This window comes from Carassius auratus, chromosome 32, assembly GCF_003368295.1.
Source record: "Carassius auratus strain Wakin chromosome 32, ASM336829v1, whole genome shotgun sequence".
Lineage (NCBI taxonomy): Eukaryota > Metazoa > Chordata > Actinopteri > Cypriniformes > Cyprinidae > Carassius > Carassius auratus.
This window is the reverse complement of record NC_039274.1, coordinates 1,723,907-1,743,735: the sequence shown is the minus strand read 5'-3', so window position 1 is coordinate 1,743,735 and position 19,829 is coordinate 1,723,907. Positions and strand designations below refer to the sequence as shown.

At 38.3% G+C, this 19,829-nt stretch overlaps 1 protein-coding gene across 5 annotated transcripts in view; it reads right to left on the bottom strand.

The window, feature by feature from the left end:
* The window catches only part of LOC113051302 (calcium/calmodulin-dependent protein kinase type II delta 1 chain), a 124,386-nt gene that overhangs the window by 38,060 nt on the left and 66,497 nt on the right, over window positions 1–19,829 (bottom strand). For 3 of the 5 annotated variants that reach the window (XM_026214913.1, XM_026214915.1, XM_026214916.1), the window contains exons 6-13: window positions 14,641–14,713; window positions 7,196–7,298; window positions 6,226–6,309; window positions 5,459–5,553; window positions 4,721–4,843; window positions 3,480–3,563; window positions 3,000–3,042; window positions 2,278–2,312 (exon numbers count right to left, since the gene is read on the bottom strand). In XM_026214913.1, coding sequence (XP_026070698.1) covers window positions 2,278–2,312; window positions 3,000–3,042; window positions 3,480–3,563; window positions 4,721–4,843; window positions 5,459–5,553; window positions 6,226–6,309; window positions 7,196–7,298; window positions 14,641–14,713 — 640 coding nt within the window. Of the gene's footprint in view, window positions 1–2,277; window positions 2,313–2,999; window positions 3,043–3,479; window positions 3,564–4,720; window positions 4,844–5,458; window positions 5,554–6,225; window positions 6,310–7,195; window positions 7,299–14,640; window positions 14,714–17,150; window positions 17,224–19,829 lie in introns of all 5 variants that reach the window. The other 2 variants (XM_026214914.1, XM_026214917.1) reach the window with 1 other exon arrangement.

The window sequence follows — 19,829 nt, the reverse complement described above, 5'->3', positions numbered from 1 at the left end:
AAAATTTGTCCATATGAAATTCTTAGTAGTGCATATTACTAATCAAATATTTTTTTTATATATTTACAGTTTACTTAATATCCTAATGATTTTTGGCATTAAAGAAAATCCATAATTTTGAGCCATACAATATTTCTTTGGCTATTGCTAAAAATGTACTTCAGGGTCACATATGTTCTTCCAATATAGGCCTACTTTGATACTTTCAGACACTCTATCAAAATTTTGGATACAGCCTAGAACTTAAAACACTGTTCCAAAACTCATTCAGGACAGATTAACACTGCTTTCACAGGGTTTAAAAGGCACAACCCATGTTTCAGCTGATATGAGTTGGAGACACAGCTGTGAATTAGAGTGTGAGATATAAAGATAAGGGTTACTCAGTGACTCTAAATGCTGGACCTAATTTTTTATTAAAAAAGGGCTAATTAAAATTTTTTAGTAATGTGAATACTGAAAGCAAAAAGTATGTAGACAATGACCACTGTTTAAAAAGAGGCACTACAGGATTGTAGGACAGATACATAGGGCCCTATCATACAACTGGTGCTACTGTATGTGGCACAAGACGCGGTGCAAGTGTTTTTGCTAGTTTGAGCCTGAAGCAGTTCTAATTTTCCCATACTGCACCATGTTGTTTATATGGGCATGCGGGTCTAAAAAAGAGGTGTGTTCAGGCACATTGTTAGCACATTTCTTTTTTTTGGAACTGAAACCTGCACCAAAGACCAACTCAAACTCAAAGTCTGGCGCAATATTTTTTCTTTTTTTAATTTAAAGAGCACATTAGTAATGTGCGCCTATAGCCAAGTGCACAACGTGCATATACTTTGCTTATTACACACACAGCACACAAACATTTTTAAAATGAAAAATTATATTCCGAGCATGGGAGATGAGCCTCTGATTGGTTTATTGCACGTTATGCCCAAAAACACCCATTACTCATTAAGAGAATAAGGACAACTCGTTTTAACCATACATACGTGCGCGCCGACTGTTTTCCCGTCATTAAAGGGGGGGTGAAATGCTATTTCATGCATACTGAGTTTTTTTACACTGTTAAAGAGTTGGATTCCCATGCTAAACATGGACAACGTTTCAAAAATTAAGTTGTACGTTTGAAGGAGTATTTCAAAAATACTCCTTCCGGTTTGTCACAAGTTTCGGAAAGTTTTTTTCGAGTATGGGTCTGTGTGACGTTAGATGGAGCGGAATTTCCTTATATGGGTCCTAAGGGCACTTCTCCCGGAAGAGCGCGCGCTCCTGTATAGCAGAGCACTGAGAGCAGAGACATTCACTGATTAACAGCTTTAAGGGACCAGTGGATGGAGTTTATTTTTACAGAGCATCAATGGAGCTGTGCAAGTGTTTTTGTTTGTTCCCTGCATTTCGAAGATGCTTGTTTTACAAACAAGGCCCAGTTTGACGCCGGATTTGCATATCGTTTATTTCTTAAGGATAATGCAGTCCCAACGAAAAAGGGTCACGATCGTGTGTTGGAACCACATGCGGTGAGTAAAACTGCTTCAAATATCTCTGTGTTGTTAACTTAGCTATCGGCGCGTAAGCACATCAAGTAAACAACATCTGATGTTGTCATCAAACTGCACTTTCCACATGTACACCTTTAAAAAAAAAAACGACATAATGTGGAACTTAGTCATTTTCCAAAACCGCTAAGCAAATATACAGTTTCAATACATACTACATAGAGACGTCCTGCTGTAGTCATTGATGATGCTGCTCTTGTTCAATTTTAGCCTCTGGATCTGATTCTGGATCATAAATAAACGGCTGAATCTGACTGTAAGCCATGGTTTCCACACGCTCTCAACGCAAAAGCCTACTCACGCTCGTGATTCCTTAGCTCCGCCCACACGTCACGCCTCCAGCCGGTCGTGTTTTTCCGGGAAAAAACGGTACAGACTATCTTTCTTTTATAAATATAATAAAACTAAAGACTTTTTGGAGTTATGAAGGATGCAGTACTACTCTATAGGTACTCAAGATTAACAGGATATTGAGTGAAAACGAGCATTTCACCCCCCCCCTTAAACTAGCAAACGTGGATTCACACATTTCACACACTATGGTTCATGCCCATTTACCTGCTGCAAATCACTTACTAGGTTACTTAATTACTAAATACAACTGGGTGAAAGGTATGTCAGCTAATTAATATTCTTGTTTTTTTTCTCTATGCAAAAATAATAGTTAATGTCCTAGCACATAAAGTATGTGGCAATGTTTACCTACAGTACAGTAACCTACCTTAACACCATCAGGCTTCTTGTATGGGTTCTTGCCTGTTGAGTGAAATGAAAAGATCATTTTGAACATAAAGGGGAATAAAAAAGGAAAGGGTTGGGGCAGACAAGGTTAGTGTTTACTAATGTTGAAAATAGTACAAAAATAGTACCCTGAATGAATTGTAATCAAAGATTTGCATTATGTAATGAAATATGATCAAGAAGCAAATTCAATATTTTTGATACAGGGAAATGCTACTTTTGAAAAAAGAAAATGTTTATAGGGCTGGACAATTTAATAATAATAATAATAATAATAATAATAATAATAATAATAATAATAATAATAATAATAATAATAATAATAATAATAAAATCATGATTATTTTAATATACATTGTGATTGCTATTTGAACTGTGATATGATAAAAATGGTAATTTTGCTGGTGCTTTGGATATCACAAGCTAATAGTAAAAAAAGTAAACATGAAATAAGGATGTGCAAACAAAAATTTTATTTAATTAAATCTTAGCCTTTCAAAGTTTAGTAATTGCACATGGCCATCTGACCTTAAATCAACTGTTTTTATAACCCTATTTCAGTGAAAATATTAAAAACTTCTGTATTATCCAAGATACTTTACATCTTCTCAAACATAAAAAGTATAACTCCAACTTGTTTACATGATTCACAGAACAACTATCAAAAAGCAAATGCAAAGTAAACAGAAGAGAGTTTCTTACTTGAGAAGTTCCGTGTAGCAAGCATTGTAGTAAGGATAGCACCCTAAAACAATCCAGAAAAACAGAAAGGCAAAGATCAATCATGAGTCTTTGTAGCTGTGCAAAATATTAGTCATTGCTAGATTAATTAACAATTAATCTAGTTAAGCTTTTTGAATGATGTCATTCAGGCTAAAACCCCACAAAGACTAAAGTCAATATGAAATTATTGTTTATTTTCTTAATAAATTTCTTAATGCTCCTGTTTTTTTTGTTGTATATAATGTACATTATTCTAAATATGGCACAAATTCTCTTAATTATCTTTTATAAAAATCCAACCCTTATAGAGAGTATTTTTCAAAATCAAATCCATTTATAATGGGTAACAGCCCCATGAAGTGCTAAAAAGTGATTGTGTGTGTGTGGTTATTAGTCATTAGTGTGTTCCCAGTTAGAATGCTGTTAATGTTTGCATTTACATGACTCTGTGTTTCTTACTTTAAGCTTCCTCCTGGCATTGAATTTCTTCAGGCATTCCACTGTCTCCTGTCTGTGCATCATGGATGCCACTGTGGAACGTTGCTATAATACACACAGGAAAACAATAAATGAACAACTGTTTTAGATCTATTATTAAAATCTATCTTTGTATGCTAAATAAATAAATAAAAGTCCTGCACATTATTGAGAATCAATTGAAGAAAATCACTGTCAGTGTGTACAATAAAAATTGGGGCACATTCATTAAACAGTTGTACCACTTGCAATTCAGCTGAAATTTGCATGAGACAGAGGTATTGCATGGATGCTGAGTCATTATCATTCTTTCCAGAACAAACCTTCTATGCAAATATGATCCATTTGTGTACATAAAATTTTTAGTTTTATTACCACCTGTAAAAGAAAAATGAATAAATCTTTATTTGAAATACAAGGGTTTGTAGATATTCTGGAGATCATGGCGTAAGTTGCTCATCAAGACACTGTTTTAGCCAAAGGAGAACTGGCCCCCTGACTGAGCCTGGTTTCACCCAAGTGTTTTCCCCCATTTCTGTCACTGATGGAGTTTTGGTTCCTTGCCACTGTTGCCTTTGTCTTGCTTAGTTGGGGTCGCTTGTCTGATTGCACAGACACTATTGAAAGAGAGCTAAACTGGAGGATGACATAATAAATCATCAATGAACTGACTTTAGCTGAAAAACAGCTCTTTGCTATTGTCTTCTTGCATTATTGACAAACTATTTTCCTGTTTGAAACTGTTAAGCTGCTTTGACACAATCAGTTTTGTGCATAAAGGTGATTGACTTGACTTGAATATTGGTTTGGAATTTGCGATGGTCACAGAAGCAACTAAATAAAGAAGAAATTGTGTATCGAGAACATTTTTATGTGAAGTGCTAAAATAATTTCAATTATTATTCCATTATTAATTCATATAAATAATAATATTAATAATATCTGACTTAATTAACATTAAATAATAACTTTGATTAGAAGTAATCCGATATAATATAATGCATTACTTTAAAAAAAGTTATGTTTCCAGCGCTGATGATAGTATGTTCATACAATGCAGATGATAAAAATGTGTTTGTGTGCATGTGTATGTGCTTGTATGTACCTCCCTAACCATATTTTAAGGGACAAAACATAAAAAAATTAATTATAATATATGCAATGCCCCCTTTTAGATAGAATAGTAAACTTGTGTGTGTGAATGAGAAAGTAAGTAGACATACACAGATCCAGGGGTGTTTGAGGGCCTCAGCTGCTGTGATGCGTTTGGCAGGGTTTAGAGTCAGCATCTTGTTGATCAGATCTTTGGCCTCTGGTGTCACTGTATCCCACTCAGGAGAAGGAAACTAGGAAAAGAAAGCACACACACACACACACACACATTTAATTTCAGGATCTGGGGAGCCATAGTATTTTTCTTATCTGTATCACATGTGATTCAGATCATCAGCTTGCTGTGAGTTAAAAGAGACAAACCATTTACATAGCACATACAGTGAACATTTAATTGGTCTACGTTTGTCTTAAAGTGATGCTGCAGTATTACAATGCACTCTTCTTGTTTAATAATTATCATAATGCATTAAAAAACTCATCAATAACTGATAGAGCCTTTCAGAAGATTAGGTTCACAGAAGCTAGATGAGGCAATGTTTGGGGAAATAATTTAGTCTCATCCAGAATTACTAAATAGCTGGGCATGTGAGCCAAGCTGGACAGAGGCCAATGGACTGCTCATTCTTTCTAACTCGCTCCTTTACTTTCTGATGGGAAAACATGATTTGCCTAACACATAAATAACACAGAATTATGATTTGCATTAGGTTACTACATCTGTGTTTCTTTCTTTCTCTCTCTTTTTTTTTAACTGTCGGAGTATCAAACATACAGTAGATAAAGAACTGAGTATGTAATCGTTACGTAATATATTTGATATACTATATCTATGTAAGAAATCTTACATCGTATGCACCAGCTTTGATCTGCTGGTAAAGTCGATGTTGGTCTTCATCCCAGAAAGGAGGGTAACCCACAAGAAGGATGTACAAAATAACACCTATTCATGAAACAAAATGGTAAAAAAAGAAGAAAAAGTATAAGTTATAATAAAATATATTATATTAAAGGGTTAGTTCTCCCCAAAATGAAAATTCTGTTATTAATTACTCACCTTCATGTCGTTCCACACCCTTAAGACCTTCGTTCATCTTTGGAACACAAATTTAGATATTTTTGATGACAGAATTTTGTCAGATTTCCTTCCACTGACTGCCTTTATAACTACTACTTTGAAACTTCAAAAACTTTTTAAAGAGATCGGAAAACTTATCCATTTGAATTAAGTGGTTTAGTCCAAATTTTCTGAGGAGAATCAATTGTTTATTATGATTTACCTTAGGTTTTTACTTGAATGTAAACATTGATCAGTGAACATAAGCAGCAGCTCAACCAAAAAATAGTAACGCACAAGAACTAACCTCTTTTTGAACTCAAAAGTTCAAAAGTAATGACAGAATTTCGATTTTGGGGTGAACTAACCCTTTAATATATAATATCATATTTTATTATATTATATAAAGATAGACAGTTCCTGTCTCAGACAGAGACCATGGACCACCCACAGACTGCTTACTAACCACCCAAAATGAAAGTAAATTCTAATCTGATTCGCTAGAAGACAGTTGGGGTGCAGATAGTCACAAAGTCCGAATACATTTTAGGAACCTACCACACGCCCACATGTCCACTGGTTTGCCATAAGGCTCCTTCCTGAGCACCTCAGGAGACAGATAACCCGGAGTTCCAGCAAACCCTTCAAAAAATTCAAAAAACAGACCTCAATTAAACCTAACTCTTTTTTTCTCCTTTAAACAGTCTTTCAAAAAAAAAAAGAGCTTCCCTTAAATTCTATTTTACTAATTTACTAAAGTCATTTTTTTGACTTTGGATTGCAGCCTAATTCTAAAATAACTTTAGTCCCTAATGTCCCATCAAGCCGCAGAGGCAAAAAGCCCATAATGAGAAAGCAGCCAAAGAGGAAAACTGGAGCTGAGTGTAAAGCCCTTGAGATCATTGTAATTAAATGGTAACATCATCAGGGTTTCTCCAAAAGTAAGACTAATCACACAACATCCACATAGAACTTAGTGAGAATAATAATAATAATTATCATACTTTTTTTTTCTTTTTTTTTTTGGTGATTAAAGCCATTTTAGAGAACAGGCAAAATATTTTTAGATAACGATTATTAATAACAGACTAATTACTAACATTGCTTCAAGTGATTGAATGATACAAGCCATTGAAGTTCTAAAATTATACTTAATTATACATAATTTGACAGTAATAAAATAAAAAAGATTTTTCTAATTTGACTATCCCATAACATTCACTAACATAACAAAATACAGAAAAATTACACTGAAAAGTTATGCACTTCAAAATCTAAAGTAATACACAAAAATAACTATTGATAATGTTTTTACACAATGTAATTCTATTCAGTTTTATAAGCATTGCCAACACTTCCAGAAGAGTAACCATATAAGGTGTAACCATATGAATTTTAATTTGGAAAAATTATAAGCATTTTAACATTCTCTGATTATGCCGATGCACATTTTGTCAGCTATGTCAGCATAGTATTAGTATAATCATTTTTTAAACCAGTGTTGTTAAGCCATTTGGTGAATACTAACCAAACCACGCTTGTTGGTCTCCCTGCACCTCAATAGCCAGCCCAAAATCAGCCAGTTTCACTGCTGCACCCTTCAGTTTGCTGGCCAATAGAAGATTCTCTGGCTTTGGGTAATATATTGAGAGAATTTATACAAATTATCTGTGTTATAGACAACAAATGACATGACACATCTTCAACGAACTGATGTCTCATAGAAGACTTGGGTCAAAATGTAGTTTTCAAGAAACATTTTAAGAATACCATGTACTCTGATAAGAAAGATAAAAAAAAAATCCCCCAGAGTTCCAAAAATGGATTAAAAAATTATGATTTTTTTTTTTTTATTGATTTTCTTTTTCAGAAACAAAAACAAGGGGATTATTTATGTAAATACACAAATTATGATACAACATTTTGAACCATGTCTTCCAAATCATCAGTACAGCCTCTAGGGTTATGCAGCACCTCATGAAGAGCTTTGTGACCAGACTTGAACAATGGATTGACTGAGCAACAACAGTTAATTTAAACTCATTTAAAAAATGAATAATCACACAAGCAACACTGTTGTAACTGATGTAACAAATGGTGTTTCATTAGAAATCTCTGAAAAAAAAAGGATATGTCCAAGTGATTTTTTCTATGATTTTAATAAATGTTATAATATGCATGTGAAATATTTACATTTCTTTTCAAAAACATTCATTTGTAAGTAAAATGTAATAGGTCACTAGTAATCGACTGCATAGCCCATTAAGACTGGAGGAAATAATGATATAATTTTCAACACTGCACATGACAATTTTTTTGAAAAAACAAAAAAAGAAAGAAAGAATTAATGAACTAATAATAAAGTATACAAATAAAAAAAAGTGTTGAAAATTTCAGACAACCCCTTTCATGTGAGCCTTGAAATAGATTCACGAAGCATATAAAAATACGTAATTACTTATACATATTTATTATTTATAGTATTTTTTTTACAATTATTATTATATTGAATAGTGGATATTCAGTTCTAAACTTTATAAAAAGTATACATTTATTAGGACTCTTATGTCAGGGGAGTCTAGAAAGAGAAGTCAAAACTCTAACCAAAATCATTTTCTTGTGATTATTGTACAAACAGGACATTAGCAGAGGACATGAGGCTAGTTTGTCAGGTGCAGTTAGTTGTTGTAGCATTCACCTTATGCCTTGGGAAGATCAAGGGGCTAACATGCTAGTGCAATTGAAACTGTCATGCAGTCATTGCATTTCCGAACCTTATAAACAACCCAAACTTTACTATTATATAAATGTTTTTTTTTTTTTACAAAAAACAAAACAAAAAACCTTGCCCCCATACACCCCCTCACAAGGATGTTTTCACTCCCAACTCGTCACATATTGATGCTTGGTCAGGATCCCTTAGCATTACTTAACGTTATGGTTACCCATTTAGCATCATTTTTCGATGTGCAGGGTATAGTTTTGCTTTCAGTTGTTTGCCTTATGAGTCAGATCAAGACACATTTAATCATTTGCATATGTAAATGCAAAAAATTGAATTGTATAAATTTAAATTTGAAAGTTTATAAATATTCATACTATCATAGATACCGGCACACTTAACCCCAAATCCTACTCACTTCTCAATAACATAAAACACTTAACAGGCAATATCACAGGTATGCATTGCTTATTTACAGGTATTTTTTTATTCTCCAATGTGTTATTTCATTATGACAATATTCCCATACCCACTGGATCTCTGTATGACACCAAAAGTTATGGAGCCCTGCTAAAATGGTAGAGGTACCCTGAGCATTAAAAAAGTGACACAGAAGGATCCTGAAAAAACGTCAATATGTGGCAAGTTGTTTGCGAGAACGTGTTGCCCTGAGATTATGCTAGGGTATTGTGGCCTTGTAAGTGATTGGCAAGGAGCTCCACTGTTGCTTTCAATTCTGAAGACCTTGATTAGCTGATTCAACTGTGTTTGATTAGGATTAAAACTCAACTGTGCAGAATGGTAGGCCTTTCAGAAGCAGGGCTGAAAGGGTTAGTTCACCCAAGAATGAAAATTCATCCATCTTCTACTCGCCCTCAAAGCATCCAAGGTGTATGTGACTTTCATCTTTCATAATAATCAAATCAGAGTTATATAAAAGTTATATCCTTGCTCTTCCAAGCCTGTCAATGGGATAAGCGGGTGTTTGTTGTCAAAAGTTCTGAAGACGTGGAATAAAGTGTGCACATCTGTAATAAAAACGTCCCTCACATGGCTACGGGGGGTTAATAAAGGCCCCCTGTAGTTAATCCATCAATTTTTGAAAGATAAATATCCAGATTTCAAATGTAATAATTTTTTTTTCTCTCTTCTGCTGACTGTTGGAAACCGAAAGACGTGCAGGTGGATGTCGTGGTACGCAGCGTGGTTAGTGATGAACACGGAGAGGGAACAAAACAAAAAGCTGGTCACGAATTTGAAACAAAAAACAAGGATTTGTAAAGAAAAACGCCAAGAGGAGACTGGTTTACCTTTTGCTAAAGTAAGGAAACTCTGTTTCCTTTGCTCCTACATTTCCCAGAGGAGCGCATGACGCATTTGTCTTCCATCTTCCGCCTGCACGTCTTCTGCATCCCACAGTCAGCAGATGTTAGAAAAAAAGGGTTTATTGGGTTGAAATCTGGATATTTATCTTACAAAAAAAAAAAAAAAAAAACATGAATTCGTTACAGGGGGCCTTTATTCACCCCCCGGAGCCGTGAGGGACATTTTATTACAGATGAGTACACTTTATTTCACGTCTTCTGAACTGTTGACAACAAACACCCGCTTACCCCACTGAAAGGCTTGGAAGAGCAAGGACAATTTTTTATATAACTCTGATTGGATTATTCTGAAAAAAAAAGTCACATACACCTAGGATGCTTCGAGGCTGAGTAATTTTTGGGTGAACTATTCCTTGAAGATCCTCCTGATTCGGAGAGCAATTGTGCAGGTTAATATCACATCCATTACTACAATATATTTGTAATTGTGAATGTCCCTTCCAGAAGCATCTTTATAATAAGCATGTGCAGATAGCCATTGTTTCATCGACAGACAACACATCGTTTTCATGTTTACTAAGCCTTGCAGATGAGGTGTGCTGTTGTCACCAATTTTGCAGCCTACAACAGCAAAATCATTCATGGGACCAATTGTGGGCAGTTGGGACATATTTTAATTCTGTGTCTGGTCTTTCCATTCTTAGCAAACTAGAAACTAGTCTTGACTTAGCAAACATCAGCTAAGAACTGCTGTTCTTTACAGAGACAGAAGCCACATGTATTCTGCCATTCAAAAAAGGTAAAAGACCTTAACCTGCTAGAGTGTGCAACTGAGAAAAACACACAGGTCATAAGATAAGATAGACCTCTTTTTTGCTAATAAGCTTTCAAGTGACATTCCTTAAGAGGGAAAAACTGAAGGAAAAACACTACATCCACATCTGTATGCTGTTTGACTCAAATTTGTCCCTTGACATGCCTGGTCAGGATTGGAAACTCTGATTAGAATGGAAGTGAATGTTTTGCTCGCTGATTTGTTGCGCTAATGCCAACAACACACCCATGTTATTCCAAATAATTCACCACAGCTATTAAATCTCATTAGTGTTTGTTCATATTCAAATACCTGTGTAGACAAATGTGGCAATTTTTTTGCCTATTTATAGAGCATTTTAGACAGTGTGTGGTTAATGGACACACTTTAAAGTAAAATGGTTTGGAATGATGTGGTTGAGTAAATGTCATTTAAAAATTTTGGGTGAACTCTTTCTTTAATGTTTATTATTTGAGGGTTGCTCATAGGAGTGTCACGGTTTTACGCTGCCTGAAGGAATACGGAGTCGAGGATAAACGGAATAAGGTTTTTAATATATCCAACACAGGGGATATCCAACATGGAGCACAGAGGTAGACACACGTAAGTAGCAAGTGAGGACAAGTGAGCACAAGTGAGAAGACCCGACAAAACAGAACTGCAGGGACACGGCTTATGAACAACAGATAATTGGGGAAACACAGGTGGATGGAATCATTAAATTAACAGGGACATGGAACACATGAGGAAGATAATGGACACACCTGGGAACTAATCAAACACGGAAAGACAGAAACTGGGTCACGGGCAAAAACACATTAAATGAGTCCAGGTGTGTGACAGTACTCCCCCCTCCCGGTAGGTGCGTCCTCGCACCGTAGAAACAACAGGGGGAGGCGTAGGTGGGAACTTGGGAGGAGGTTCCGGTGGAGGACGGACTTCCAGGAGGGGGCCAGCAGACAGGGACCACAGAAGGAGGAGCCAGGGAGGAGACGGAGGAAGGAGCCAGGGAGGAGACAGGAGCAGGAGGAGTCAGATGGTCCACCAGAGACCAGCCAGGACGGAGATCCAAGGTGGGGTCGACGGCGGGAGGAGCCATGGTGAAGGAAGGGTCGACGACACCAGGGGGCCGACAGGCGGAGACTGCACCGGTGGGTGAGGAGCCCAAGATGGAGCAGCACAGCCGCAGAGCCAGGGTGACGTCGAGGATCCGGAGGGCCTAGGTGGAGCTGAAGGCTCAGGCGACCAAGGCAGAGGCGGGGTCCTGGCAGACCGCTGTGGAGCCGGAGTGACCGAGGATGGAGGTGGAACTGGAGGGAAGGAGGAGCCTGACAGAGCCGGAGGGATGGAGTGACGAGGTGGAACCAGAGGAGTGGAGTCCCGAGGCGGCGGATGGTCGACGACTGACCAAGGTGGAGCCGGAGGGACGAGGGAGCCCGGTGGAGCAGGTGGGATGACAGGCCACGGTGGAGACGAGGGAGCTAAGAGCGAAGGCGGAGCCGCTGGGTCGAAGGACCGAGGAGGAGTCCAGGGCTCGGAGGCTGGAGGCGGAGACAGGGCCTTAACACGCCAAGGCGGAGCTGGAGACTGGCAGTCCAGCGGCGAACCACCGCGCCCCGATGGCGCGGACTGAGGGTGAGCTGCGGGACTGACTGGCACCAGCAGGGATGACGAGGAACTGGCTGGTCTAGGAGGAGGAGAGAGGAGAAGGATGGGAGGAAGGACAGGAGGATCAGGACTGGACGGAACCAGCGAAAGAGGAGTAGAGGGACCAGCAGGTTTGGGAGGAGGCGGGAGAGGGAGGCTGGGAGGGAATACAGGAGACACAGAAGATTCAGGGCTGGGCGGAACCAGCGGTGAAACAGAAAAATCATGGCTGGGCGGAACCAGCGGAGACACAGAAAATTCAGAGTTGGCCGGAACCAGCGGAGACACAGAAGATTCAGAGCTGGGCGGAACCAGCGGAGACACAGAAGATTCAGAGCTGGGCGGAACCAGCGGAGACACAGAAGATTCAGAGCTGGGCGGAGCCAGCGGAGATACAGAAAACTCAGGGCTGGGCGGAACCAGCGGAGAAACAGAAAACCCAGGGCTGGGCGTAACCAGCGGAGAAACAGAAAACCCAGGGCTGGGCGTAACCAGCGGAGAAACAGAAAACCCAGGGCTGGGCGTAACCAGCGGAGAAACAGAAAACTCAGGGCTGGGCGTAACCAGCGGAGAAACAGAAAACTCAGGGCTGGGCGTAACCAGCGGAAATGGAGCAGAGGAAATGACTGGAGGAGGTAGGAGTGGGAGACTGAGAGGGTATACAGGGGAATCAGGGCTGGACGGAACCAGCGGGGAAACAGGAAAATTAGGGATTACCTCCATAGACCAGTCCATCAGATCCAGAGCTTGCTCCTTATGACCTTCAGAGACTGTATACAGCTCACCCTCAGTCGCAGGAGTGTGGGCAGGGCTTTCCTCCACGCCCTCGATCTCCACGAGGACTCCCACGATGCACGGTGTTGCCGGCTCACACACCTGGTCAGTCGCGCTCTCGAGTTCCGGCTCCCTGTCAGTGGATGGCTCGGGCTCTGCGGCTGCGGTGGGCTCTGGCTCCGTGCGGCGTGATGGTGGCTGGCTGGTCTCTGGGTCGGGAGTGGGGCTGGCGAGGTCCTCTATGGGGCAGACGGTGAGAGGCGACCCATTTCTCGCCAGAGTCCACTCCACGTATGCGGCAAAATCCTCTCGAGGACCATCTTCGGACGACAACGCTCTGCATTTGGAGTTCAGGCTGGTGTTGTAGAAGGTGCAGAGCGCGCCGTCCGGGTAGCTGGTGGCATTAGCTAATAGGAAAAACTGTCTGGTATGGTCCTCGAGAGAACGTCCTTCCTGCTTCAGCAGGAGGATGAGGAATTCGGGACGATAGAGGGGATCCATAGACACTAAGAAAAGAAAAGACTGTGAAAAAACAAAAGCAAAACGGAGGGAAGAACACGCAGTTTTCTATTTTCTCTTTTGTGGTCGGGTCTTCTGTCACGGTTTTACGCTGCCTGAAGGAATACGGAGTCGAGGATAAACGGAATAAGGTTTTTAATATATCCAACACAGGGGATATCCAACATGGAGCACAGAGGTAGACACACGTAAGTAGCAAGTGAGGACAAGTGAGCACAAGTGAGAAGACCCGACAAAACAGAACTGCAGGGACACGGCTTATGAACAACAGATAATTGGGGAAACACAGGTGGATGGAATCATTAAATTAACAGGGACATGGAACACATGAGGAAGATAATGGACACATCTGGGAACTAATCAAACACGGAAAGACAGAAACTGGGTCACGGGCAAAAACACATTAAATGAGTCCAGGTGTGTGACAAGGAGAGGTGGAGTGAAGGGGGAAGGGGGGTGAAAGTGTAAAGACAGAAATGTAAACCTATATAAGGATGCAAGACCCTTGCCCTATGAGCTTTGATATTTCAAAATGAGAATATATATATATATATATATATATATATATATATATATATATATATATATATATTAATTGCTGTTTGTCTGTAATGAACAGTCATATGTGATGTATATAATATATTGCACTAAAACACAATAAAAAAAAAATATATATATATATTACTTTCTGTTTTGTGTCTACTGTTTTGTTTTCTGTTATTTGGTTTTGTTCTTTTTTATGGTGCAGTGACTGTTCACCATGGTAACTATATGCCAGCAGCCAATCACTGAGCAGAATTACAGCTGATTCAAATTCAGGTGAAGATAATAAGAGGAGGGAAAACAATCTCTGGTTGCACCTGGCTCATTTGATTGGCAAATTAGCACTGACAAGAGCTTGTGGTGGATTAGGTCTAAAGGACAGAAAACACCAATCCCACCTAAACGTGTGTAATCTTAAATGTTTTTATATTCATATCACCGATTCCCATCTCCAAGACAAACCTAGATCTCATATGTTACTAAGCACTTGTATAATCTTCAATTTTTTTTTAATTACAATACCATAAGCCATTTGTAGCCCTTAGTAAAAGCCACACAAGATACTGGATCTAAATAGAAGGACAAAGAAGTAAGACTTGGCGATTAAGACCCTTAGCGTCTCTACTCACCTTTAGGTCACGATGGACCACTCCCATCTGGTGACAGTGGAGAACAGCCTCAAGGATCTGCTGAATGCAATGACTGCATGCAAACACCAGGGGGTGTGGGTTAGTAACTAGCATTCACTCACTGTCTGTGCATTGCATTGAGAGTTAGAGAGCATGGGCTTAGAGGTGATGAACATGACTCAAATGGACTTCTCATTACTTAAAGTTTCAGTGTTACATGATTATGAGTGATGCTTTGCAGTAGGGCTGGGTGATATTTTTTCAAAAGTGCATTAATTGAAGAAATACAGTGCATTGTAAAATCCTAGCAAAGCTATTTATTTATATGTTTGGAAAATTAATAAAGTATTTTCCAACTCTGTACCTGTAGGCATACCAACAATCATTCTGGATTTTCTCTTTTTTGACCTATCCATTTATTGCAGTCTTTAATGAGTTTTATCAGGTATGTTTGATTATGAAGTGTCTAGTGGTGTTGTGCTTCCAGGAACAAGGCAAGGAAATCTTTTACATCTTTTATTAAGCAACTACACATAGAAATTGTTTAATTTATTGAAGAGGACAGTTCAACAAAACTGATTCACAAAATTCACAAATACGTTCAGATTTTGACAACAGTGTATGCACCGACTCAAAACAACAATAGGCTAGTAAATCAAAGGAAGGGATATAAGGCCATAAAGATCAATTCATGCGTTCCCTTATTTGTTTAGACTTTTATGTTGACGTTCTAGATTCATCTCTGTCCCTTTTTCCTATCTTATGCTGCATACACGCCATGACGTAATTACCGTAGTTCCAAAATGACAACATGTGACGTTCTACTCAGAGCTGCCCATGTTCTCAGACTCAGAGGTAGCGCCAAATTGAAATCTGGTGGCGGTCAGATGGTACAGCTTCACATGGTCCAAGTTGTAGCAATCAGAACATTGTGAGTTTACTAGTTGTAATTACCAGCTCTGGAGCATCTGACGGCTTTGGTGTTGATAGTGTTGCCATAGAAACACATAATTCAGCTCAGAGCATAATGTCACATGTTGTCATCTCAGAATTGCATTAACTATAACATAGCATGAAGGCAGCTTTAGTCCTTTGTAGTTTTACAAATGTTCCCCTTTATCATCTCCCCAGGTGTTCTGTGTTCTTTGTTGTTTATTTAGTGGTGTGTCCAAGCCATGTCGGAAGGATCATATTATGAGTTGAAGGCACATGAGGACTGCACCATAAATCCTTTCCTGTCACAATGTTGACCGAAGCATAATATGTTTAAAATAGTATGCCAAAGGTCACCAGATGGTCTATTATTTCTGGTCTTTTAAGTGTGGACCAGTGCTAAATGGCTGATATTGCCCACAACCCATTGTGCTTCAGAGGACAACAGTGGATGTGCTCGAGACCAACGGCAAAGTAGAATTGCCCTGAAATGGGTTTGAATGATTTAATCGATGTCTAACTTGATGAAAAACTATTTTTTTAATGATATCTGTTATAATTCATCTGATATTTTTATAAAGATATGAATATCACAATAGCTAAAACAGACATTTGACCACTAATTATTAAATGTATCATTTTTCTAAAAACATGAGCAGAGTTATTTATATTATATAAACATAGTATACAAAAACTACAAATTACGATGACAAACGAATATGCTGAATATAGACTTTTAATTGTTTTTTTAATGAAAGATCAAAAGGATGAACAATGCAGATTTATTTTCACAGCCCATGAATGCTCATGTTTACCAGGGGTGCCAATAATAGTGGAGGGCACTGTATTTAAAAAAAATATATCGCAAATTTTAACATTTCTGCAACTGACAGATGTTTTATCCAAATAAATTCTCTGTGCATTTGAAGTATTGAAAAAAAATACACGTGTTATGAAAAATAAAACCCAAACCCTGGTACTGCTAGCATCATGCCCTATCAGTTACAGGAACAGATTAATATGACTAGGTACTTTATTTCCCAGCCCTACAATGAAATATTACACTTTTGAAATATGTGTATGCTATCAAATATAGTTATATATTAGAAAAAATAATACATATACATACACATTGCCCATCTATTGTCATCATTACCTCATTTGTCTTGCTCGCCTAATCTCAATCCAGAAGTGGTGTTTGCTTGGGTGACTGTGTGCTTGACCCACTAATTCACTGACTGATGGGTTCTGATACCCGTTTTGCATTTCAACCAAAAAGGGCACAGTCACCAACAACACACATTTATGAAAAAAAGACAATCCTATAGAGTCAAACACACAGCTCCAGAATAAGCACATTTCTGAGGTGCTACATGCACAACCTTAGCTCAGAGGTCATCAGTTGTGATTTTCTCCTCAGCCCACAGCCACACACCCAGATCTTGGTGTGTAGATGTGTTTTGAGGGACAAGGTTGGGGTGAGTAGAGGAGGCTTCCACATTGGGAACACACGGTGTATTGTTTGATTTTTAAACAACATTGCCAGCAGGTTGGAGGCTTAAGTCTGTTATACTAACCTTCAAGTCGCGATGTACAATTCCATTTATGTGACAATGATTAACACTCTCAAGAATCTGCTGTATGCAATGACTATGAGAAAGAGAGACATAGCAAGGAAGCCAAAGAAGAGAGATTGAACAGTCAGCAAGCACAGTCAGAAAATATATGCAGCTGGCAACCAGACAGTGCAAACAGAAAGCAAATTTAGCTTGGGCAGGAGCAAATACTCTACTCCAGTAAGCTATTGAAATTTTTAAATAGTTGAAAATAATTATAAACAAAAATGCATTTAAAGCAATATTTCACCCAAAAATAAAAATTTCATTTTCAGCTTAACCTCATATTTTTCCAATCACTGTTGACTTTTTTTCTTTCATTCTTAATGTGGAATTATTATTACCTGGTAATCTGAAGTTGCTACTACTGGCCTGAATCAGCAGTGCCCGAAAGCATTAAAGGGTTAGTTCACCCAAAAATGAAAATTATGTCATTAATGACTCACCCTCATGTCATTCCAAATCCGTGAGACCTCAGTTTTTTCTTCGGAACATACTTTATGATATTTTAGATTTAGTCCGAGAGCTTTCTGTCCCTCCATTGAAAATGTATGTACGGTATACTGTCCATCAGAGGGTCAGTTAGAATTTGTTTAAGCATCGAAAATAAAAAATTACGGGTCAGTTGTGAGTGCTTTCACAACACTGCAGTGACGCTGCTGACGTATGATGCTGCTGACATGTTTTCTGGTGTGCCCAATAACAAATATAACACATCAGCAGCGTTGTACGTCAGCAGCGTCATGGACATGGACAGTATACCGTACATACAGTTTCAATGGAGCAAGAAAAAAAAAGGAAAGCTCTCAGACTAAATCTAAAATATCTTAAACTGATCTGAGGTCTCACAGGTTTGGAACTACATGAGGGTGAGTTATTAATGACACAATTTTTATTTTTGGATTAACTAACCCTTTAAGTCTAAGTACATTGTAGAGACCACTGATTCCAATGGTTTCTATGATCTTTCCTGAGCTTATGATGCATTTCAGAAACATAGTCTAGACCAGCAGTTTTTTTTGTTGTTGTTGCTGCTGTTGTTGTTGTTGTTTTTTTATGGATGAATTGATTCTTTGACGAGATATCAAAAAAAAAAAAAGTTTCAGAGAACTCTTTGAAAATATCTGTATTTCTGCATTGATTACTTGAGTTGAGCAGAGGAAATGTGGGTTGCACAGGTACCCTTTACATAAAGTCGTGCAATGCCTATTTACTGATCAATCTGTTCTTTCCCAAGAAATAACGGATAGTGAATGGGTGTCAAACTTAGCTTTGGGAGGGCCACAGTCCTGCAGAGTTAAGCTCCATCCTGATCCAACACACCTTTAGTTTTCAAGTAAAAAAACGATTTCTGAGTCATATTACTTTTTTTTTTTTAGTGTGGCTGCATTTCAGCTTTGTCATGAGTGTTTGTGTTGTGCTTTGTACAGGGGGTAACGAGAGATGATTATCCTCTCTTGAGCGGCAATCGGATGATCAGATGAATTTCTGTCATGTCCGAAATTTAGCTTATCCCTCGTGAGGCTATTGCACAGTTGAAACAGCTATGAACAGACTACCCTAAACTCAGCGTTTTCACCCTCACTGCACCTGCGTGAAAACAGAAACTAAACCATGGTGACATGGCATGTGGTATGAACAGAGGCTACACAGGTTCTGGGTTCGGGGGGGTCTCACATGTATGTTTCACACTTATATTATGAGTACTCAAATTGCAGCTCGACGATCAGATTTGAGCTTTGGCTTGACATCACATGCAATTTACTCGTACAGTGAGATATGGTACTTAACAAAAACACTGCTAAAATCTAAAATCAGTTTATGCCTAGCTTAATTCTAAAGAACTTGATTAGCTGGTTCAGGTGTGTTTAATTAAAGTTTGAGCTAAACTCTGCCGGGCTGTGCCTCTAGAGGTAGTGCGTTTGACATCCCTTAGTGTGAACCATGCATTGATCCCAAAAGCTTTCACAAGACCAAAAATAACTTTATTTAAAGGAAAATGTCACAAGAACCTCAACTAACTGGGAAGAATGAACATCATGATTTAGGGCTGCTTTACTGCCTCAAGGCCTGTAAACTTTGCAATCAATGAAGGGGATATGAATTCAAGGTGTATCAAGACATTTTACAGGGGAATATCAGATGCCAGAACAGTAATTCATGACTTCAAGCTTAAGAGAGGTTGGGTAAGGCAGCAAAACAATGACCCAAAGCACACAAATAAATCAACTAAAGAATGTCTAAAAAGAAGACAATATGTTTTCCTGAGCCCGTTGTTGTGTTATTAGTTCAATTAGATAGTGTTTGTCTATAATTGCGAGTTAAATTAACAAATCCAAGGGTCTCATTTATAAAACACTCCATAGATTTCATCCTAAAAATGTACCTGAAATCACCATACAGTATATGGAGCTTAAAATGCCTAGTTTTACTATGCATAACCCGATCTGCATATCATTTCCATCCATATTCCCATCCACATGACACCATATTTAACACTATTAAAGGTACAAGACATTAAGGAAATATGATATATGGACTATAAATGCCATTTGTGTCATACACAATTTTTTTATTGCTAAAAATCATCCAGTATCCTTGTTATGTTTTAGCATAAATACATAAAAAATATTTAAAAAT